The sequence below is a fragment of the Larimichthys crocea genome, chromosome IX, assembly GCF_000972845.2.
Source record: "Larimichthys crocea isolate SSNF chromosome IX, L_crocea_2.0, whole genome shotgun sequence".
In the NCBI taxonomy this organism is placed as follows: domain Eukaryota; kingdom Metazoa; phylum Chordata; class Actinopteri; family Sciaenidae; genus Larimichthys; species Larimichthys crocea.
In genome coordinates, this window is record NC_040019.1 from 8,378,606 (window position 1) to 8,403,061 (window position 24,456).

At 43.6% G+C, this 24,456-nt stretch overlaps 1 protein-coding gene across 1 annotated transcript in view; it reads right to left on the reverse strand.

The window, feature by feature from the left end:
- Positions 1–287: 287 nt before the first annotated feature.
- The window catches only part of ric1 (RIC1 homolog, RAB6A GEF complex partner 1), a 33,522-nt gene continuing 9,353 nt past the window's right edge, over positions 288–24,456 (reverse strand). The window contains exons 3-27 of the mRNA XM_019278326.2: positions 16,768–16,847; positions 15,608–15,715; positions 13,658–13,803; positions 13,391–13,527; positions 12,426–12,517; positions 11,696–11,784; positions 10,786–10,930; positions 10,614–10,662; positions 10,099–10,317; positions 9,790–10,002; positions 9,395–9,433; positions 8,950–9,060; positions 8,763–8,852; positions 8,483–8,643; positions 7,012–7,150; positions 6,807–6,923; positions 5,786–6,193; positions 5,321–5,632; positions 5,034–5,192; positions 4,656–4,792; positions 4,272–4,552; positions 3,962–4,174; positions 3,698–3,875; positions 3,418–3,606; positions 288–3,287 (exon numbers count right to left, since the gene is read on the reverse strand). Coding sequence (XP_019133871.1) covers positions 2,969–3,287; positions 3,418–3,606; positions 3,698–3,875; positions 3,962–4,174; positions 4,272–4,552; positions 4,656–4,792; positions 5,034–5,192; positions 5,321–5,632; positions 5,786–6,193; positions 6,807–6,923; positions 7,012–7,150; positions 8,483–8,643; positions 8,763–8,852; positions 8,950–9,060; positions 9,395–9,433; positions 9,790–10,002; positions 10,099–10,317; positions 10,614–10,662; positions 10,786–10,930; positions 11,696–11,784; positions 12,426–12,517; positions 13,391–13,527; positions 13,658–13,803; positions 15,608–15,715; positions 16,768–16,847 — 4,131 coding nt within the window. The 3' untranslated portion in view covers positions 288–2,968. The remainder of the gene's footprint in view (positions 3,288–3,417; positions 3,607–3,697; positions 3,876–3,961; positions 4,175–4,271; positions 4,553–4,655; positions 4,793–5,033; positions 5,193–5,320; positions 5,633–5,785; positions 6,194–6,806; positions 6,924–7,011; positions 7,151–8,482; positions 8,644–8,762; positions 8,853–8,949; positions 9,061–9,394; positions 9,434–9,789; positions 10,003–10,098; positions 10,318–10,613; positions 10,663–10,785; positions 10,931–11,695; positions 11,785–12,425; positions 12,518–13,390; positions 13,528–13,657; positions 13,804–15,607; positions 15,716–16,767; positions 16,848–24,456) is intronic.

A 24,456-nucleotide genomic window follows, 5' to 3' on the forward strand; every position in this document is an offset into this window, starting at 1 on the left:
ACAAAGTCTTGTGTACAGTTTGACGTATGTAGAAGTAGTGGAAGCTGAAAGTGTGACTTGAAATTTGTGCCGTTCATTTTTATGTAAAATTTGAATGTGGGGGAAAAAGTTGAATATTTTAAGAAGTATGAATGGTACGAATGAGTAAAATACACGCCATCGTGTCCTAAATGAGCTGAACGTTGTGATAGTCAAATGGTTTCTGTAGGATAAAGTAGTAGTAGTTAGGTGCCAAAAAAAAACCTAGGTGGAAGATAGTAAAGACTGAAAGAAAGACGCAAACTAACCATTTTTAAAAATAATTTATTGGTCTTTATGTACAAGGAAAAAATGAAGTAGAAAACCAAACATGAGTAGAAAAGGCAAATGTACAAGAGAGTATCTTTACACTGCATTGAGGATGTTTTGCTGCTCCCGTCCCCAGAAATAAAACTTTTTACTCTGAGTCAGGACAACAGGCAATACTTTTACAACTGTACACAGGAGGGAGGGAGTGCTGACACACCTGACCGACCACTCCTCGCCCGCAGAGAAGGGAAACCAGAAAAGATCTGCAATATTCATTTCCGTAGGAAATTGTCTCGTATGCCCGTCAGCATTAGTTTGAAGCATCAACGGTTATATTTCTGATGAGAGGGATGGGGACTGTGTGTGTGTTTGTGTGTGTGTGTTGTTGTTTTCTTCCCTCTCTGCATAATAATGAGTCAAGTGCTCAAATCGAAACAACCGGTTTAAAACAGAAGGCCTCTGGACGTAAAGTCTTTGGTTCATCACGTTACCGTTTTCAAGTCAAGTAAAGCTTACAGCGCAGCAGCGTAGTGTAGCTGTAGGCTTGTTCAGAGCGGAGGGTGCAACAGGGTTTGTGTGGAGAGTGACGTAGAGTGTCATTTTTGCCCTTTTTTTTCGTGACAGGCAATTCATAAAAACAGAAACCGTTGAAAGAATCTTACAACAGATAACCACACCTAACTCATCTTGTACACGCCGACGAGAGCGAGAATTAATCTATAAAATATGATTTGGTCTAGAAAAGTAAAAGCAAACAGCTAGGGGGGGGTGTAAAAAAAAAAATAAAGCAGCTAGAGAACATAAAAGATAAAGCTGAGTAACATTTCAATACATTGCACAATATAATACTGACATATCTGTGATGAACTTTTTTTTAGTGCTTGTGGTTTGAGAGCCAATACACGACTTTGATTAACTACTTGTGGGGAAGGGGGGGGGTTTGTTGTCAGTCATAAAAACAAACCGAGCATCAATTCATTAATCACCACTCAGCTATAATGTCAATAAATAATAGTGATAATGAGGACTAATACAATTAAAAACAAATTGCATGTGATGGAAGTCACCAAAACATGTCAATACAATGCGGTACACGCGCTCAGAAATCCACGCAGGAGCACACAAAAACGCACGTGGGTGAAATCCGTCATCATTGTCTCAAGCTGTTCAGGGGATGTGATATGTTGAGCCGGACGAAATATACAAGTCCTTTTTCAGGTGACGAGGGTCACGTTACACAACAACAACAGCAGGAGAAGCAGCCGCCGATGAAATCTCATCCTCACTATTTAAAAACGATACTGACGCGTCACGGTTAACACTACTGGACGAGGGAGTGGATTAATGCTCGTTCAACAAGGGGATAGGTACGAAAATCTACAGAGCAGGATGGCTTTAATGACACATTATTATGGATCTGCCTGGCTACTGATGATGATGATGATGGTGGTGGTGGGGGAAACACATTTTGAATCTCTCAAAGTGGAGACTTTAAAAAGCTGAATAAAGCATCACATGATTTGGTTTTTACAGCCTCTTGTTTTGCCCGAAACCCTTCGCTTGGCTCGCACTGCAGCCTTAAATCTGCTCACTGATGTCTGAAATCTTCATGTGAGGAGAGCGCACGGCTGATTCTGGCTCCCCTCGGACACTTTTGGGCCTGGGACTGGGACTGAGAGGGAGGGGGGTGAACAATACATGAGCAGAGGTACTGATCAGTGGTAAGAAACTAGTCTGCACTCGCAACAGTGGATTCTTCTCAGAGAGATCACTTTCTTAGAAATCTTTAAAGTTGTAACTTCTCAAGAATTACACAGAATTCATACTATGAGCGAGGGACACTCAGGAGGGACGAGGTGATAGAAAAATAATGTTATCTTGTACACTGTTACATTATTGAAAAAAAGGTATCACAAAATATTTTAAAATCATATGAGGTATGAAAGTATGAAACACCTCTTGTGCACACAAACAGACCTGCACATTTACTTACTCGTCGGCTCGGACGCACACTCGTGTGCGCATCGAGAGCTTTGTTCTACATTTTTGCTTTTAAGCGACGTAGCGTGATGCTGCCCGCAGGTGTTTTTTTTTTTTGCCTTTGAACTGATACTTGCACTGCGTTAAACCAAAAAGGAAACAATGGAGCTTTTTGTCTGGACAGTGAGGGGGAAAAAAAAAAAAAAGGAAGAAGAAAGTCTCCAGTTGCACAAAGAAAAGCTACACACACAAAACATCTGTCTTGGAATTAAAACAAAAAGCCTGGTGCTTTCCTGTGCTGGTCTACAGCTTCCAAATACCACAACCTGATGTAGAAACGTACTGACTGACACAGGTGAGGCTGTTTACCGTCAGACTGAACCCTGGCTCTGGTTGTGCTGTGATGTCTTTGTGCCAGTCGGGCACACTCTGTCGCTCTGTCGGTATCCACAGGGGTTTCTAGTCGACACAAAAGGGCAAATCTCAGAGTGGATAATACTGACTGAAGTAAGAACCTGCAGGAGAGGTACTTTCTGTGCACACACACACACACACACCCTCACACACACTCACCCACACACACTCACAAACACGCACACACACAAAGTTTTTCAAGCCACTGCTGCTACTACTGCTTCCTCCTCTCTCTCCCACCAGAGTCCAAAGTTCACAGGTTAGAATCCAGAGGAGGCTCCTGGTTTCAGGACAAGGTGCAGTCGTAGGCTCCCTCCTCGTCCCCCTGCTCCTCTGTCTGTTCGGGAGGACAGTCCTCAGAGGGGGGACGGGAGAAACCTCCTGTGGGTTCCAGAGAGGGTAGGGCGAGGCCCAGCGGAGCCGCTACTCCTCTACTGTCCTCCGCCCGCGGCACCGCGGCGCCTCCCAGCCCCTCGGAGCCGCCGAGCTTGGAGCTCTGGCTGATGGGCTGAAAGGCCTCGGGCTGCACCTGCTCGCCTATTGCCGAATCCATCAGCAGCTGCAGCTGCGGCTGGATCAGGTTGAGAAATGGTTTGTACCCAAGGCTGGAAAAAGGTGAGAGAAAAAGATTAGTGTGACCTAAACGTGTCTAAATTGTCTCATAAAAGCCAAAATAAAAATTGAAAGACACAAGCTGGAGCGATAATAACACATCTGGTCAGACGCTCTACCCACCAGTCAGTGGAGGCCCATGTGTCGACAGCCAACAAGCCGCTTCGGACACTCTGCACAGTTTCTTGAGGAACCTCTGGGCTGTCCAGGAAGCCGATCACCTGCTTTATGACGTTGGCGTCCCGCAGGATCAAACCAATCACTACACACCACTCCAGACAGCCCGCCTCCGTGAACACATGAAGGAGATACCTGAAGGACGACGAGACGCACAGCTGTCACATGCTGGCTCTGGTTTCACCTTGGAATTGACCAGGGTGATGTTTTAGTGGTGGTATCTCACCTGAGCTGCACCTGTGACTTGTGCGGGCCTTTGTTGGCCAGCTCCATGGAGATGTGCTCTAACTCGGCCTGGCTCAGGCTCAGAGTGGAGGAGTTCTCGTCAACCATCGTCCAATCGCCGTCCACCACCGAGCTGGTCTCTGTCAAGTCTGTGGCCGAGCCGACGCTGTACTCTTCCACTAGAGACGTGACACGTGAAAGAATGTTAAAACAGGAAGTTACACCATTAACAGTTACTTAGATTAACTGTCCCGAGTGTTATCACCTTTGTTGGTGAGCAGGGACAGGAATGCATCGTGTGTCTGTGGTGAGTGTTGGTTGGAGTGAGCAGACGAGGCCGTGTCTATGTCTTTGGCTCTTTGTCCGAGCCCGTCCAGCCAGGTGTGATTGGTGGGAGCCGCCTGAGGGGGCGCTGTGTCCATGTCACTGTTCAACAGGCTGTCAGCTGACTGGGACTTCAGCAGGCGTGTGCTCAGCACTTTGTGTGACAAAAAGAAACACCATGAAGTATTAAAAAGAGACTTTTAAGTTTTAGTTAATTAAATAAATGACGTGAGGTTTCCTGTCTGACTGACCTGTGCGACAGCGTCCGTTCTTCAGGGGTGAGCTAAGGCTTCCCACGGGAATAACAGGGAAGGGCCACAGGAAATCCTTATGCAGCCTCTTCAAAGCCGAGACAAAGTCTTCGATGCGGGCCACGCGGTTTCGTTCGCGGCACAACCAGCCGATGAGTTCGAAGCCCAGCTGTGCGGAGAAGCATCCCAGGTCGCGGAGGCGCACCTGCTCCAGGAGGTGGCGGGCGTGACGCCAGAGCATCATATCGATGTACATGTTCTCTGCACACTCCACGTCCCGACTGACAGGAATGAACACCGGAAGAAAGAGAGAGAGCGGAAACATTTAGATATCACAGTAAGTCTCTATCAATCTCTGGGTTACTGTTTGTGTGGGACACACACCCTTTAACAGAGGGTCCGGAGGGCATACTGAAGGTCTTCTGCAGGTTGAACTTGCCCGTGGCGATGGAGTCTGCAGACTGCGACAAACTGATGCTTCGATTTCTGAAGAACTCAAACCCCCCGGTCGAGCTTGGTTCCTGAAGACAGAGATACACAGTTTATGATTTCATGCTTACAGGTTAATGTTTGAGGGGCACGACGCCTGATGGTACGGCAAATTCCTCGCGACAAAATATGTGCTGCGTTTCTTTATGACGGACTGTTATTAATTGTCATGTCTTGATCTTAGAACAGGAATATTCATGTCAAACATGAATTACTGATCTAACATCAATAGATAAGAGTCAAAATAAAACATGCAGGGATTTTTTTTTTTACCTGAGTGGTGGGCGTTGGGGGCGGAGTCTCCATCTCTCCAGAGCCGATGGCTTTGAGGAATCGGATCATGTGCCGGCAGAGGTCCCACTTGCCCTGCTCAAGCGCCGTGTTGAAGAGTAGAGTGGCGTGCTGTCTGCTCACTGCTGGAACCTCCATGTTCTTTACACCAATGATAGAGACAGAGTGAGCATTATATGACATCATGACACCCTAAACAGGTTTAGTTACGTGTGCATCTTCTGTATTATGCTATGACATCTAACTGAAGAGGTAACACGAGTCACTACCTGCAGTATAATCAGATAGGAGGCTGCTGTGTCCAGGTCTTGAGCCATGAGACACTCCTCGAACAGATCTTTGGGGTTTCCCACGGCGGCGAACAGGTAGTTCCACAGGGCGTACTCCGTCTTCCTGGCACAGTGGACGATGGTCTGGAGGAAGAGGGGGAACTCGGTGATAAACTTGGCCACGGTGGGAAGCAGAGGGTCGGGGATGGGTTCCCGCGATGTCGCCTCTTCTTCCAGCACGACGTGCACCATCAGCTCCATGACGTGGGGGAAGTAGGGGAGGGAGGCACATGACTGAGCCAGCATCAGAGCCTGCGGGAGAGTGCAAAGAACAGACTGAGTTTATGTACTTTGTAAACAGTCAGACTTGAGTTTGTGTGAGTAAAGTATATTTGTGTTTGTTTCTTCACTGGTATCACCGCCACTCCTTAACAAAGCTGACATGAGACCGGAGGCTCCACATACCTGTTCACCCAGGTTGCGAACCAGTAGCTGCCTCAGGATGTGGTGGAGGTAGATCTGGGAGGTCCTCTCTACGGTGCAGTAGGGAAACAGCGCCTCCAGCGGCTCAGAGGATCCCTGCAGCCCATCATAGAGCACAGTCTCATTGGTTGCCCCCAATACAAGGGCGTCCTCAAACAGCACAGCCAGAGGGTAGATGTTGATGTGGAAGGGCAGCATGATGCGTCTGGAGAGGAAGGAATGGGGCTTGCGGTGGTCTCGGGGGAACAGTGGCAGCCAGACTTTCATGCCTGCCTCACCGCAGGACAACCACAGGGCCTCCAGCAGGTGTCGCTTCTTCTTATTGGAGCGACAGGTGGTCCACACGTTCTCCACACACTGGGCCAGCACCACCGGAGGACAAAATGGTAGCTATGGGACAAAGATGCAGATTAACACAGGTAACAACAAAAGAATGAAATGTGTTGGACAAGAGGAACCAGTGTGTAACAGATCATCAAGCATGAACATCGCCTGCCATAAACTACTGAATACTGAATATACCAGGAATATAAACACAAAGCAAGCTAAGCCAAGTTGACCCAGACGCTGTAGGTTGTTTCAGTATTAGTTATTTCTTCTGTGCTTGGTTGTAGCAAGAGCACAGTTAAAAAAAAACAAGCTCTTGACGCACAACGCAGTGTAAATATACCAGGAATATAAACACAAAGCAAGCTAAGCCAAGTTGACGCATAAGCTGTAGGTTGCTTTAGTATTAGTTACTGCTTCTGTGTGTGCTTTGTTGTAGCAAGAGCACAGTTAAAAAAACAAAACAAAACAAGCTCTTGTTGCACTGACGCACAAAGCAGTGTAACTTGAGACCACGTAATAACACGGCATTGCTTAATAAATTTTATTCACGATGGCTAAATGTCTACCGGAGCCAAAAACTAATCATAATGAATGTAATATTTTATAAAGCAAGGGGGTGATACATTATTTGTAATCACACAAAGTCAAAATTCAGTGAGGTGTTTGGTCTCACCAGCTTCTTGCTGTTGGCCGGCGTCTCCTTCTCTCGTACCTGCGGGCCTGAGCGGTCCCTCTGCAGCATGATCAGCTGGCCAGCCAGATTCAACATGATGCTCTCTGCCATGCAGGCCTGAGATGGACACACACATAAATCATTAATGTACATGCGGCTATAGAGACAATATAGATCAGTGTGTGTGTGTTGTTGTTATTGTTACCTGCTGCGGGGCTTTCAATGTGATGCCGGTCTCTGTGCGCACAGAGGTGAGCGTGACAGAAACCACAAGGGCAGGGTGAGGGATGTAGCGGGACATTGACACCTCCTGCAATAACTCCACGCTGGCTGTCGGGTGTGGACTGGAACATGAAATAGAGATAATCTGTTTTGTAAGTCATTGTGACTTCAAGGTAAAAACACTAATGCACGAAAATGAGAGAGAAAGACTAGGAGGACTTTAACACCATCCACGATGTTCTGAAATGCTGACAAAGAACTTGCAGCGTACTGAAATATTATGAAGTCATCTGATTACATTTACTCAAAAATCACACACACACACAAAAAAAAAATCACTAAAAATATTTAACTAGGTCGAAATCTTTACAATTCTCACATAGTTTTGCGATTCATTAAAAACAATGTCTCGGACAGACATAAAGCCGATGCCCGGTTGTGTCATGTGACGGGTTTACTAAAAGCCTCTTTTCTCGAGGGAAAATATGGCGGTAACACTATTACCTAACACTATTATGATTACTGGTGCCAGGAATTTCACTGCTGCTGGAGCATGTGAAAGGAAGAGAAACAGTGTTCAACATGTAGAGTAGTATCCAGTTTACAAAAGATGCTGCCATCTCTTAAAAGTCTTAGAATTAGTTTTGTGGATGCAAAATGTGAATTACTGTGGATAAACAGTGAATAAAGGTTTAGTGTGTAGAGGCCATCTGGAACATTTCACTGTTACAAGGCACAAAAAAAAACAAAACAAATATTACTACGAACTCTAGGACAAGCCTGGCAGATTAATGCCAGAAATGTGATAGTGAGTGCTTAAAGGGCGCTTTCACACCAGAGCTTTAAAGATAGTTGAACAGTCCACTTTGAGTGAAAACTCATCCGAACTTTAGTCCACCTGAAAACGTGGATCTCGGTTTGGTTGCAAGTGAACCCTGGTGCGATTTGCTCACAGTGGGGAAATGCTAACGGACTATCCAGCGAACCAAAGAGAGGAAGTCTCTCGCTCTCCGTTGTCTTTTTCGCTACTGCTGCATTCATGTCATGTGGAGAGCAACATGCTGGATAGCTCGCTGCCCTCGTGTGCTGCTCATACTGGGCAGCTTCATGTGAAGAGCCAATTAGGTTTAAACACCAAAGTAACAACAGAAACACCAAGATTGCAAAAATTTGGTGTTGATCCATTGTTTGTTTTTGTTGTGAACAAGGCAGCCAATTGATGAGCCAGGTTTTCTTCTTCCTGGTGAGTGCTTATTCGGGCAATACCACCCCCAAATGACCAGCTGTTGTAACTGCATGACATTGTCCAGGCGGTTTGGTCTGTTTTCAAAAGTGCAGTGTGAAAGTAAACCAAACCAAATAACGGTGTTAAATTTTAGATCGATCTGAGTCCCCTGGACTATCCCGGTATGGAAGCGCCCTAAGTTGTAAAGTCAAGACCGATGTGGGCCCACCTGTCGTTCCTCCTTTCTATGCTATAGAGGCAGATGGAGCAGTCGGCTCTGAACAGGATGACCATGTCTCTGAAGACGTTGAGCAGCAGAGTGTCTGAGTGCAGCTTGGTGACAGACGCAAAGGCATTGTCCAGGTTGGTCGAGCGTTGATAGAGTCTCAACTAGTGTCAACAGAGGGACAAGAGAGGGAATGAGACACAGCTATAGAATCATGACGAACAGAAAGGAACACTGAGATTTATGTGGAACAACGATGAAGTAAGTGGTTCTTTAGTCTCACCTGCTCTTGCTGGTCTATAAAATTATAACAGGCCACCACCACAAAGTCGTTCCACCAAGCCAGACCTCCGGTCACCGTCATGTTCTGCTCCTACAGACAAGGGAAATAAAAAAGAAACTTTCCAGTCACCAGTTGTTCATTAACTGACTTATACTATAACTAATGAAGCCATTTATATAGAGTGTACCTGAGTGATATTTCCAAACAGCTTCCATTTCCTTGTGAATAAGGAGTAGTGTGCAAAGCCTCGCCTCCCTGCTACAGCCATGCACTGGCCTGCCGTGTCTATGGCTGCAAACTGTACACACACACACACACACACACACACACACACACACACACAATCAATATCAACAGAACACAGCTTTACAGACATTTTTATTGAGCACCTGTAAACTGATAAACTGACACGTCAAGTATGTTTGCAAAGCCATCCATCATAAAAGATGAAGTAGGTGATGATAAGTCTGCTTATGTACACACACACGTGAATGCAGTGTAATTGTTTTACTCTGTGAACATTACTGCTTTGTAAACTCGGCGATATTGCAGCATTTTTCAAGCATATGAGCACACATGTGGCCAGGTGGCTAAAAAAATACAAACACACACACACACATTCCCACACTTACCCGTATAGGCCAGTTGCTCTCTAGGTATGTGCTGTGAATCTAGAGGAATACAAAATACTATGAGAAACTTATGTCCACTAAACTATATACACGCAATCAAGTTCAAGACACTGATTTTTAAGCAGAATACATCTCCAACATAAATTGTTTAATAAAAAATGTTATATTATATTATATATCACATTATATTATGTTGAGGTTTTTTAAGTTTGGGACTTTTATTCCTCCAAATTATTAAGAAACAAATATACTGGCAGTTTAATAAATGTTTTAAATATCTTTAGCAGCCACAAAAGTCTCTGTTGCTAAGAGATGCAATAGTAGCCACATTGGTGACACATTTAAAAACTCTTGTCAACGTTACATGATGATGTGAGACGACTGTGCATCCTTACCTGGACCACGTGCCAGTGCTTGTGTCCCAGTAAAGTGCTGAGTCCCTGAGAGAGAGAGGAGTCGGGGTTGGGGGAATGGTGCAGCGGGCTGCCGTCATGTGGGTGTAAGTGTGTGTGCGGGTGTGTGTCAGAGGTGTTGTTGACCTGCGTGGGGTCACCGCAGGTCAGGTAGAGGCGGTCTTCGCCGTGGAGCAACACCTGCTCCTGGTTACTCTGTGCAGCAGAGAGAGGAGCAAACGGAGCGTGAATATTTAATGTGTGTGTTTGAATGTGAGTGTTCACAAAAACTGAGGATGTGTTTCCTCTCACCGTGCAGGGGTTGACTGTGAGGGCACTCTTGATGAAGTGGAACTGCAGTATGCCGGCCTGCAGGGAGGAGGGAGGAGGTGTGACCATCTCCTCCTCCTCCTCCTCTACCACCCCCTCCTCCTGCTGCTGCTGATGCTGCTGTTGCTGTTGCTCCTCCTGCCTTCTCCTCTCCTGTTTGTTAGGGAGCACCCACAGGTGGTACCCCTCTGCTCCCCAACTCTGGAAAGGGTGAGTCAATCAGTACGCACGGTTACAAAAACATTACATTATATATTTAACAGGCAAACTGTGTGTTTGCAATAAAACATGCAATGAACAGAATCAATAATAGTGGTTTACATAGCTTGTGTAAATAACAGTGTTGAGAAGTTACTGAATCTCAACATAACCACAACGCTGTCACTTTAAACTGCCAACTGTCAAGATTTACAATTACTCCAATTACTTTCTAATCAAATTTTAATCTCTGTACCCATTAATCTCTTAAACAGAGAGTGTTGAATAAGCTCACTTACCATAGAGCTGATTTTAATGGGGTCCTTCTTGGTACCATCAGAACGATACCTGAGGGGAGGACACAAAAATTAAAAAAACAAAATAAAAAATACAAAGGTTGATATGAATTTAAATGAAGTGTGTATGCATTAGTGTGTGTGTGTGTATGCGTGTGTGTGTTTGTGAACCTACGCAAAATCCTCTCCCAGAGTGCAGATGAGGTGAGCTCCAAATACACTCCACAGCGATAGGCCGCCACGCTCCCACGTAACCATGGCAACGCTGTAGTCAGGTGACCAGCAGATCAGCTTGACTGGGCCCGTCTTGTTATAGGTGTCTGAACATGCAAATAATACAGAGAAGTTATCAGGATTCATAAAGCTTTAATAGTCGTCTCATATTTGATAGTGAACCACATTATATTACATTCTTCTTTATCGCAGTATGACTGGGAAACACTCTGCTTTTGAATATTGTCTTCTTGCGGACGCACTGAGCTCATTAATTGTTTGGTCTGTTGTTTTCCATCTTAATTAGGAGGAAAAGCTCTGAATGACACCAAAGGAGAATGAGATTGCAGTAGCTGAGTGTCTGTGAGACACGATCATCATATGTGTTGTCTCTGTGTGTTTCAATATCAGTGCTAACATCTGGGTTTTTTGGAGTTAAGCTGAAGATCTAAGACCTTTTTAACGCAACACTGAATGCACTTCAATGCCTGTTCTACAATCATTGTGGCCAAAGTATCATATGGCCTAGAATTATTAATTATTATTATTATGACATCATATTTCCTTCTGTACTTCCCAGCAGTATATAACAATAATTCCTGCAGATACCCTGACAACAGATGCATTGTTAGAGTGGTGATGCTCCACCACTAGGGGGAGCTGTGGTTTTAGGACTAGATTACAAGAGTCTCAACTAAAACAGATGTGAACTAAGGGGAAACAAAGGCATGTGCACCCAGGAGAGAGACAGCTGAAAGAATGCGAGTTATCTCAACCAGGAATTTGTGTAGGGGCATGACCCAGAGAGACCCATGAAGAGAGGACAGAGACGAAGCGGGACGGAGAAGGAGAAGAGCGGAGGCAGGTGATACCTGGGTAGTGTTTTGGGGTGAGCTCCAGCTTGTGTGAGAGCTGCATGGATCCTGTCGTGGTGTCTATCATGTACACCAGTACTGAGCCGCTGTAATGAAAACAAACAGACTTTAACAGCTATAACCTGCTGCCTGTCGGAATATGAGGAGTGTAGTAACACACGGCTGCCTCAATACTAATTTGTAATGTGCAGCTGTGGCAATAGCTCCAAGCTACACTTCTATGCTTTGAACTACTCCCATGTCTGCACACAGGTGACTGCGCATTCACATTCAACACACACACACATGCGCATACATTAATCCCAGCAATAAAATCAAGGTCATTTTGGGTCTACATCAGAGTTAACAAGCACTCTGACACTCTGATTTTAGGCTCTACTTTCTCTTCCTGTCTGCAGATGACTGTTTGGACAATAATTACATGAAGAACTTTAACACTGTTTGTGTGTGTGTGTGTGTCCACGTTGTTTCAGTGAGGTAGAAGACAAAATCTTGAAGGAAAGGAGAGCGGGGAGCAATAAAGTAGAGACATTCCTGCCAACTTGGCAGATTGCACAAGCACACACTACTTAGCCCTCTGCAAACACAAACTGACAGATTCTCACACTGGACACACAAACCACACGGACAACAATCCATCTCTGTAACACGCGGATGTGCGCAAAACCCACAGCCCAGTCTTCTTCCCATCCTTGTATTGTAAAGACACGGACAGGGCGACACGTACCTGGCACAGCCAAACGCCATCAGTCTGTACTTGTTGTTGACAGCCACGCAGGTGCCATCAGTCACATCTGCTGCCCAGACGCCCTGCAGCTGCTGTGAACACACACACACAGAAAACTGAATCACAAATAACTGAATGTGTGTATGACGTCATCTGCAGGTCCTTTAAACACATTTATTCTTAACTTTATTTTTTAACCAGCAGAGAATTAAAAACACACTTTATCAGCAGAACGCTCGGTCACGATTTTAATTTACCGTTTTATATCTGACACAATCATCTTGATGGTGACCACAACACCCACATTTCAATTTCATGGACATCGTTTCAAGCCTATCTCACTCGCTTGGATATGAAAAGATATCTAACCGATGGAGTCATCACTGTTTAATTCCTGCCAAGATAAAGTAATAACTGCAAGCCCCGTACTGAATTATATTATCATGATATTAATAAAAGAAGAAATCTGGTGCTGCCTCCATAAAATCTGAAAACCTGTTGACCTGAACATGTTGCATCATCTGTCTGTCTCTCCTGTCTGGTAAAAGTGCAGTCGCTTGTCAGAAAACTTGCCAGAAACTTTCTCACTCATTTCAGTGTTTGCTCACGTTGCACCTATGTATCTATTTGTCAGCCTTGATATCTATACCTATGACTCGTGACACACAAATACCCCAGAATATGGCCAGATTATAGATTGCATTTTCTACTCAAAAGGTGAACAGAACATTCAGTTTCTCTTTTTACAAATCAGAAAATTCTGCATAAAATTGGGGGATTTTCCTGGTTATCATGGTGGTTCTTCTGTCATGGGGTCAGTTGATGATGCTCATGTGCATAGAGAATTATACAGGCTTAATCTACTGTGAGTCTTTCATAAAGTTTAAAATACTGTAACTATTGTACTATTTGTCATCATCTGGATTTAGATCTTGTCTTTGTCCCGTAGTGTTGAGTATTCTTACATCTGCAGTGATGGTGTTGCTGAGTGGTGTGATGAAGCCCAGCCGTCCGTCACTCAGTACCACAGCAAAGCCATCCAGGGTCAGGCAATACTCCATGCAACGGATATACACTCCCTCCAAGTCCAGGGAGGGACCACCTACACACACACACGTACAGAGATTTAAGTATTCAGTGTAACAAAAGACTGGGGCTAGAGCTGAAGTTAGGCAAACACTGGACAATACAGAGGTCGCTGTAGTCAAAATGTGACAGCTGGAGTCTCTAACCTCGAGCAGACTGCAGGTCTAGCGAGAAGGGGATGGTAGTGAGGCAGATGGCCTTGCGTCCGTTGCTGCCTAGCCCGTCCCAGTGCAGTACATGGAGGTAGCCGTCTGCGGTACATACCAATAAGTCCTCCTGGAGGGACTGCAGACTGGTGGGAAGAAGAAGAAATGCAGATGTGAGCATTGAGGTTTAAATGAATAGAATGCAGGAGGTAGTAAAAGAAAACAGTCAGGGGTGGTAGGAGTGTTAGAAAACAGTCGACTAGTCATCGTCCAGCTGTGCCCTCTGAGTGAAGCCTGAAACTTTTACTGACCAGCTGTGATGAGGGCACGTAGCTGCCCGTGCCAAGTCTCACTGTCTTCTTATACACGAGGGAACAAACAAACAGTGTGTGTGTGCGTGTGTGAGGCTAAAGCGCTTCATTGTCTTTCAAAAAGCATGAGAGGTCTAAGACTGAACATGGAGAGAGGACAACCAATAGGCGAGAAGGAAAGAGACAAATGAAAGGAAGTTAAGCACAGTGGACTTCGACTGTGGAGGAGGCGACGACTTCTACTGTAGTTTCACAGCAGGAGACACCCACTCATCTCCTGTGGAATCGAGCTGCGCCTGCGAAAATGCCAAGAGAGCGCTCACATTCAGACGACTACCCTGTAATCTCTGTCGAGTGCAGACAGCGGAGGAGATGTGACGCAGAAGACGCAGACAATACAAACAAGAAGACGAACGAAAAACAGGAACAATAAGAAGAAGAAGAAAGAAAGAAAGAACACGGAGCGAGTGACAGTTCTTATCATTTTGCAAACAAAGATGTCGAGTTGGAGGATGTGGGGGAGAAACTAGAAGAGGAGGAGAGAAGCGCAAAAAAGAAGTGAAATTAGCAAAGACTGAAGCACCACAAAAGAAGGAAACAAGAAGGGAGTAGACTCTGGCTCTTATCTAACAGACTAAGGTTTTAGAGATCCACCAAGAGCTTTTTTTTAATACACAGAGTACATTAGGCTTAAAATAACCTTACCTGAAAATAATATCATTCACTAAAATAAACTTGAAATATGGCGAATGAATGCTGAGCCATCTAAAATGGCCATGAGCCTCATCAGAGAAAGTGAACAGAACAAACTCATCCTCAACTCGACTGCGACACTTCATTCAGAAAGTGTAACAAGCAAACACAGCCATGAGGTAGGATTACGATCAATCAGTCTGATTACACTGATAATCCAGAGAGACATAAAGCAATAAAAACTGGTCAGGAATACTAAGTACCCCAAATTCATACACACATTATGACCTGAATACTGCCCACAAAACAAAGGTTGATTAATGCTCCAAGGAACACTCTGTTCTGTGCAGCTAACACTGAAATCAAAAATGTTCCTCTCATCAATTATCACTACACCTTTTCACCTACCTCTGCTCATCTTACCATCACTCTTCTCTTTCTCTACACCCTCCTCCATCCCTTGCATATTTGTGTATTTCTCTCTGGAGGCCTCTCTGTTTACAACTTTGACAGGAGTGAGAGGAGCTTAGTTTCTCGCTTGCACCACCTCACCCATCTCTCACTGCCGACGCTGACTTTCCATGACAGGCTGCTACTACTCTGAGCCAAAATGCCCTTCACAGGTCAAAGAGTGGGTCAGTTTTAACAGCAACAGCACTGGTGGAAATTCTTTGCATATCCAAAAAAAAAAAGCTGTTAAAAAAAAAAAATCAGTGCACGTTTCAAGCTTTAAAGTGTGGCTAAAAATGTTGCCTGTGTGTAATTTAGAAGACTTTAAATTCATTATTTGAAATGAGAAGAAACTAAATATGTGCAAGTAAAGCAATGCACAGGTGTGTAGGTGACCTTGACTGTGTGAATATGAGAGAGAGAGACATGAAGACACAACAGAGTGAGACAAAACCATAAAACAGAGATAAAAAGGGACAATGAGACTTGATCCTACCTGGTGATGGGGGCCTCCAGATCCACAGGCTTCTTCATCTCTAAAGACAGAGCGGGGGCACATTGCTCCTCCTTATAACCCGGGGTCACTTTCACACGAGTACTTCCTCTGTTCAAAACACACAAATAAAACAAATATAGATATCAAAATGTTTTACTCATGTGTGGAGCAACGCATTTTTAACAGAGCTGAAAAAAGGATCAGCGAATGTGCCCCGACTTGCCCCGACCTTTGCTGGTATGCTGTCTAGGAATGCGAAACACACACACATCCACATGTGCCCTGTAGACACAACCTCATACAAACACAACACAACACAACACACACACAACACACACACACAAGACATGGAGGCTGATGATACAAAGCACAGAAACGGAAGGATTAGTGTGGACACCCCCTGTGTGCATACTTTAGTGTGGCTGTTTGCAAAGCCTTCCCAGAAAGTGGAGCCTGTTACAGCAACATATTAATGTCCTGTGGTTTTGGAAGGAGATGCTCACTCATTACATGAGGGTGTCCATATACTTTTGGCCATATAGTTTTAGGCCTGCAACCGACGATTATTTTCATTATCAATTAATCTGTTCATCATTTTCTTAATTAATCGACTGGTTGTTTGGTCCAAAAAGTGTCCGAAAATGGTGAAAAATGCGAATCACAACTATCCACAACTTAAAAATATTCAGTTTACTGTCATAGCGGACTACTCAATCCAGAAAATATTCACATTTGAGAAGTTCAAATGTGAAAGTTTTCCTTGTGATTAAGTGACTAATCGACTAATCATTGCAGCACTTATTTAGTCATGAGCAAACACGACACGACGTGAGAAGATTTAGTAGTATGGCGCTCTTGTATTCCTACTGATATTGTTTTTCAGCTGCAGTGACAGACTGCTGCTGGCTGTCTCAGTCGGTTTCACACTATGACAAGGACCTTGACACTCTTCTTCCAAGATGAAATGCAGCAAAAAACTATGGCAGAAGGGGGGGTATCCACACAAGTATGATTTAAGATTGATACAGCATGGATGAAAATACTAATTAAATGGCTCTTTGTTGATGGTGTTGCCTCCCTGCAAGCTGCAGCTTGCTCCCCTCTGCTCACCTTCCATAAGCATGTGTGTGTATACGTTTGTGTGTGTGTGCTGCACTCACCTTGGATAGACAGGCTCATAAAGGTACTTGTCATCTCCTCCACCCAGCACATCAAACAAGAGGATGTAGCCTTTGGCAGTCTGAAAACAGAGAGAAAGGACTGTTATCAAAAAAAAAAAATACATTTTTATCAGACAGAGAGATGAAAATGTTTTATTATTACATGAATATAAATTTGCAAAGTCACTCTGCCTTTTTAGGCAGCAAGAAAAGAGAAATAATAAGAGGAGAGAAGGGAAGAAAAGGGCTTCATCAGCTAACAAAAACATAATCTGTTGCAGTCACGGAGAAGGTAGTGTGAGTCTGCATTCACTGCAAATACCACAAATATTCACTTTCACCTTGTTTTGGGCCAAAACAGCTTAATATACACAAATGTAGGTCTGAACTACCGATGGTTGCATTAGTTCATGACGCTGCAGGGCCACGTCGACAGGTCTGAAACTGCTTGGCATCAATTACGATGTGTGTCTTTGTTAAAAGCTTAAAAAAACTCTTCTAATCATGCTGCTTATGTCAAGAAAACAAACTCCACGCTTTGTCTGATGTAGATGCGTCTGCCTTGGCTGAATCCTTTCACAAATAATGACTCTAAGACCAGGATTAGTATTTCATGTTCACGTTTTTCCCCTATATCTCAGAGGCATAAGCTATAAATATTCCTGTCATAGTTAAAAAGATATTCGTATGCCCAGGAACTGATGCTTGACATTTTCCTAAACTGCTGCAGCTGCGATAAGGGCGCTGAAAAAACTAATTTGTCAGCATTTTAAAAACACACATGCTCCAGGCTCTGTTCTGTTGTGAAGCTTACACCATCTATGATGTCAAAATCTACTATTTTATGGGAGGACAATATTGCAACAGTGCCTTTTTCCACAACTACACACATGCAGACACAGAATGCTGCCAGGAAAACTGCTGAAATCGAGCCTGTAGACTGAAACATGACACGAAACCTGATCCGAGCTCCACTGTCAGCAGTAAGATGCCATGGTTTTGCAGTGGCTGTCATGCAAAACAACCGAGAACGCGAGTGAGTTCACTGCAAAAACTACTATTCTGCTACTTACAGTGTTACATTTGTGCTTCACTCTATGCCAATGTTTGGCTCATAATTGGTGGCAGTGCACTGAAGTAACCCTTGACTTTTCTAGTGGAGCGACAGTGTTGGTCGCAAGCTGACGCATCACCATAGCAATGAGAAAACCCAATCCATAGAGAGGGCGAAGCCAGCAGCAACATGAAGCGCGGCTAGAAAAGAGCAGCCACAGCCAGAGAGGCGACAGAGCCAAGCCGAGGCCTGCTAAACCCATCAACAGCCCTGGGAGTCCCACAAAACCACTGACGAGCTGCAAAAAGCAAAAACTACTAAACAACAACAGTCCAAAGATCTGCTGGAAAGACAAGAAATGAGAGTATAAACATTCAACATACAGCAGCTTAAATTGCCTTTTGATTCTTTTAATACTCAACTGCACATCTCAGCATGAAAAGAAGCATTTTAAATCTACATGTCATTTATGGGGTAACTGTGTAGACTTGTAATAATAACAACAATACGGTTAACTGTGTCTGTTGTCATTTTTAAAAATAAAATTACATAAAAGTTGTGGCACAATATTCAAAGCTTTTTCCCCAAACCTTTAATGCAAATGCCGTCCTTTAAATTTTGTTGAGGTAGATACAGTATGTTAGACATGACACGTCTGAGCCACGACATGGTCAACATATACTAAAGGTTGCAAAATTCTGGGAATTTGGAGTTGGAAACAGGAATGTATGGGAATAAACAGGAATAAACTGGGAGTTTCCAAAATTGAAGGTTGGTCCTTAGTTGGGGAAAATAAATTTTAGCAGGTACACTTGACTATCTGCTATTCCTCAATCACATGCCCATAGCACACTGCTTACTAGGGATGGGAATCGAGAACCGGTTCCTGTTGAGAACCGGTTCCGTGTGTTTCAATCGTTTGGCAGTTTATCTAACGATTCTCTTTCGATTCCAGAAAGCACGAATTACGTCACGTAACTTCTGCAAGAAGCTACGCGCGCTCGATTCCAGCAAGCATGACAAATTACACCACGTAACTTACGCAAGTTTCGCACGTGCAGTGCAATCGGTAGTAAACAATGGCACCCACTCAGTTCCAACGCTCCTAAGTTTGGCTGCATTTTACCAAAACAGATGGCGACAGCTCGACTTGCGATCATTGCAAAGTGGAGATAACAGCGTCGGGAGGAAACACGACGAACATGCAGAAACATTTGCACAACATGCAATATTTTTAAATAAATGTCGTGTTTTTGACACGCTTCGGACTGGAGATGAATCTCAACCTAGCGGCAGCGGCAGCAGCCAGGCTATGACCACCTCTGTGGTTACTACGGAAGGTAACTCTGGTAACACACTGCCTACCATGTTAGCGCGATGTGCTTCTTTGTAAAACATGCTATAACAGTTAACGTTAAACAAATGCCTTCTGCATTACATTTAGAAGATGACCTTTTTTCCCAAATGAGAATCGATAAGAGAATCGAATCATTAAGCAGATTCGATAATGGAATCGGAATTGTAAAAATCTTATCAATTCCCATCCCTACTGCTTACTACAGGGCTATTGAGGCCACTAGTTAATTCCTATAAATTCCCATGGAAAGTTTCTGATTTGGAATATCTACAAAATTCCCTAGCTTCATATAGAGAGTCTCTGGAAATTTACGAGAAATTTTCCACCATTTGCAACCCTAACATGTACTGTAACAACCAACCATCAGCCGCTCTGACCCAGACGTGACTGAATGAGCTAACGTGACTCTATATGAGGTTGGCAGTGAGACATGCACAAACAAAAAGATCCCCATGTTATTGTTTAACTTCTAAATATAATGAAACTCACCAAAATGTGTGTGACACACACTCCTGATTATAAACTGCCTGTATCGTGACCTTTAAAGAGTTGAATCCACAGTGCAGGTGAGATTAAAGGACTTTGAGGAGACTGATTCAATGTTACACTGACTTTAGTGTGTTGAGAAAAGTCACCATGCACCGAGGTTGAAGAGATAAAATAGCTGCTTCATCATGTTCGTGTTAGCACTATATATAGTTTAAAATGATCACAGTAGGACACAGTCTCATTACAATGACCTAGTTAGTTATTATAGTCCACATACAAATACGAGTAAGCACCCAGAGAGTGCGTATCTCCACCACGGTGGCACGACTCTTCGTATTTCCATTTAGACGCACAAAATTCTTCCCTTACAAATACATGTTTGCATATGTAAATGATAAAACTGAAAAAAAGTACAACGAGGATTCAACAATGTCCCAACAATACGCTCGGTTCTCTTATAGTGATTTTTCAGATGAGTGAATGTTTATCTCAACTGTTTTAATATTGCCGTGGTGGAAGAAATATATATACACAACACGGCAATGTAAAAACACTCTATTACAAATCCTGTGTTCAAATCATACTTTAATAAATACTACAGAAGGAATATCAATTAGTATGAGCAATAATATACTTCAAGTAGCATATGAATGCCCTGTAACTGATTCACTGTGATGGCATTATTTATTTCTTAACACAAATACAACATGGGTTTTAGTTTTTAGATAAAGTTAGGTAGTCTAGTGGGTCCAAACCTAGGTGTCAACCCCATGAGGGGTCATGAGAAGATTTATGGGAGAGGAAAGAAGAAGAAAACAAACAATGTTCTTCAATTCCCTTGGCTTTTTTTTTTTTTTTTGTGAAATCCTGTATAATTTGAGTTCTTTGGGCCTCAAACACCAAAAACCATGTGAGAAGTTTAAAAGGGGGAAATCGCTGGGGCTTAATTAACCACTAACAACCGAGACATCCAACTAGATTACTGTTTTCTGTAAAGGCCTTACAAGAAAAATGGTTTACAACAATAAGTTAATAATAAAATGTAGAGGAATAAAAGTAACATAAAATGGATTTACTCATTTTTACTTAGCCCTCTGGGGACTGGGCAATCACCCACAACTGCAAAAGGAATTGACTGATAAATTGTTAATAAAGTAGAGTTCTTGAATAAATCTACATGTCGTTACATTGCAGCACCGTTTAATTGTCGACCATTGTCTGCATTGTATGGAGGTATGCTCCTGCCTTTAACAGAAATAAAAGCAGTAAACATAACAGTGCACAGGCCAGCAGAAATACTGTATCTTGCATGTCATAAGATGGAAAGAAACTTCGAAACAGTAACTCTAAAGTCCTGTCAATGTGAAGCCTACAATCCCAGGAGCGCCTCCCCGCTGAACCATTCATGAATTCAGACCGTGGCTCTTTCCCGAAGCAGGCCTATGTGGGCTCAGATAGGAAATGCGAGTGTGACTAGCTTGCAACTGTACTTCAAAAGCACGTCAATTACAGGAGGCAGGGAATCACAGTGAAGTATCAAAGATGGGGGGAGGGGAGAGGGGCGGGAAAACTATTTGGCAACCCACGACAAACTTCAGCAGCGTCTCCCACTCAACATCACACCCCTTTCGTCTGTAGTTTGATCACACGGGATACATGAAAGCATTCACACGGCCATTCATCTTTTCACAGTGACTATGATTAGGTTTGCTTCAACTCATCTCGTCAAGATACGTGAAAAACTGTGGATGAAAGGGGCCGGAGATAAAGAGAGAGAGGCGACAACTGAGATACGTCCAGTGTCTCGAGGACGGTTGGTGCTCTCGGTATGTTCACACATGCGGAGGAGATAATGATACAGGAAGAGGCGGGATGGCGGTCATTGTCAACTGAGGCCCAATAAACACGCAGACGCTGAGATTTAAAAAGACAAAATGTGCTCAGTGTCTCGGTGTGGGGGAAGTTTTATAAGATTTGTCGTCAAATGGGAAAGGCAACAAAAGCTGCAGTTACTCCCAAAGAGTCTTTCCTGAGCCTGCAAAATAGGATGCATCTATAAATGAGTGATGCCAAGTTCAGCTCAGTTTCCACTGCAGATACAGGACTGCAGTGTCAATCAGAGTTCCCGAACTCGTACAAACAAGTAGCTAAATCATTGATTTGTCATGGCTTGGTACATAATATGATAGGCAGAGTCTCTCATAGTTGCAGCATGTGCACAGTTAACAAACACTCTCAGGTCCTGTCCTCCTGCTCTGCCATTAGTCCAAAGACTCTGACCAAAAAGCTCTCCAATCGCCAATTCAAACAAAATATGTCAGCCTCGGATGAAAAAATAAAGCGACGGACTATTGACTGAATGCATGTGGTGGTTTTAGAACAACCGGGTTATTGAAGGGAATGAAAATGTTTTCCAACATCCTCTTTTAACCTGGTTTCTCTGAATAACTTGGTGGTTTTTGCGGGCACGTATGCATAATCAATAATTGTACGGTATGTGCGGGGCACATAATAGATGATACTGTAATTACAGGGACTGAAGACAGGGCTTCGGCTCTTGTCATGTAACACTTCCACTTTTTTCAGTTGGCATTTTTACACTATTAAACTATGCGTGGCGCTGCATACGAGAAAGGGGAACATCAGACGGATTGATTTAATGCTGCTGTAAAGGCACAAGCAAAAAGAAATGAAGAGGAACAAGCTGACTTGGTAACTCATCTAGTTGGGGCTTGCAAGTAGAGTTAAAGACAGTGTTTTCTGCAGTGAAAGTTGAAAGTCAGCAGAAAACTCTACACTGTGTAATCGAGTACCGAGGCCTCTCTTCTGCATGTTTAAACAAGCTCTGGAGGTCCTCACACAAGAGCCTGTGGATATCTGTTCCCTTAACTTAAGTGCACTCTTTTGACAAAAATATGACTGCTCACACAATTCACAGACACACCAGTTCTACCACTTTGGATAGAAATGCATGCAAAATTCCTAGCTAAACACAAATCAGATGTGTTTTAGCTACCAGCATGGACTTTAAACAAACAGTGCTACCAGCATGCGATGGCAGATGCAGATGTCTGCATCTGTAACCGCGGCCTTACCAAATGTAGCTTGAAAGCACACAGCTGTCAGCATGAGAAAACTAAAAAAGACATCTGATCCATCTCTCCGCCGGTTTATCAGTTCACAGTTACAGTGGGGAGGAAAGCAACGGTCCAATCTGTCACTAGTATGCCGTTGCTACTACGTGCATCTTTCGTAACAGAGGAATTATGTGTAACTGATAGCTGAATCCTGTTTATTTCTGTTGGGTAAACTGGTGTGCAGAGCAGTAAGTAGTGTATAGGCAAAGTAAATGCTTCATCACAGAGGATAGCAGTAATAAATACATTAGAGTTTAGGCCTGAAAACTGGTTTTAAAGTAGAGATGAAGCTGTCAGATGAAACATTACCGTCCCTTTATAATGTGACAGAATTCACCAGCTCTGCATGATCAAGGAGGGAACACAGTAAAAGAAGCACCTAAACCAGTACGCCACAACACAAAGTAAAAAGAGTTAAAAAGCGTGTCAACTAAATCTGCTTGCTCTTGTTATTGCCTCCATATCCTGAATGTGTGTGAGTGTGTGGAGCAGAGATAAGATGGGAACTCGAGGGTTGCATCAGTTTACAGAAACATAAAATGCTGCAGGGAATGTTGACTCTACAATTTTAGGAGTCTGCTACTTATTTTTAAACATTCTCCGACTGAACAATAGGTGAGTACAGGTTGAGTATTTTTAGACTTTATTTTGTTTTTCACTTACAACGCTTGTATGTATGAGCTTATAATATGCACTTGTATGGCATGTGGAACTACGTCTGTGCAATAAAAAAATTGCACCAAATAAAACTTTGGTGAAAACACTTTCCCGGGCACCGCTGAGCGAGAGTCTAAAAACAGAGAGGGAACATTTTGGCCTCGGACAGATCCCAAAACACACACGAGTTAGAGTGAAAGAGTATTTCCCCTGTTTTGAAGAACTTCATCCTTTCTTGACTCCTACCACACACACACACACACACACACAAAAAGTCCATCCCTCTCACCCCATCAGTTGCTTTAGCTGTTTCTCTCATATGGTCTGCCTCATGCACACACAGGGGCACACACACACACAAACAGCTAAAGATAGTCCTAGCCACAGTTTGGGAGGGTGATTACGTTAGCCTCGAGGTCTGCAGGGTGTGTGAGCAGCCAAACATCTGGGAAACAGCTGGTGGTTGGATTGAGGACTACTGCCTGGGCAGCGTTGGGCTTTGTTCTGCAGTGCCTCGTTTCTCCAAGTCTGCTCACCACGTAATTGAACTACAATGCTAATGAGGGTGACAAAGTGTTATGGCTTTGTGGAGATAAAAGCTGCTCAAGACACAACATAGCTGCTGGATAACATAACACATTGTGATTCATTCAAGCAAACCATGAAATGTTGTTTGTGTTAGTTTTGCACTCCAATGCGTCCTTCTGGAAGTTCTCCTTTCAGTTCTCTTGACAGATAAATTAAACAACAACATGACGAGTGAATGCTTTGCCAAATTTAAAACTCAAGATTGTTGTCCGGATGTTGAACTCAACTTCATTTTCAGGAAGTTTGAAAGGAACAGTTTCTGCTCTGTAAATCCCGCTATGACTAGACACCGAGGAAAGAGAAGTAAAAACACCACACAAACATAAAACATACATGATCACATGAGATGATATCAAATCGTTACGGACTGAAGGATAATGAGCATGAATGCTTCGTTACAATTGGAC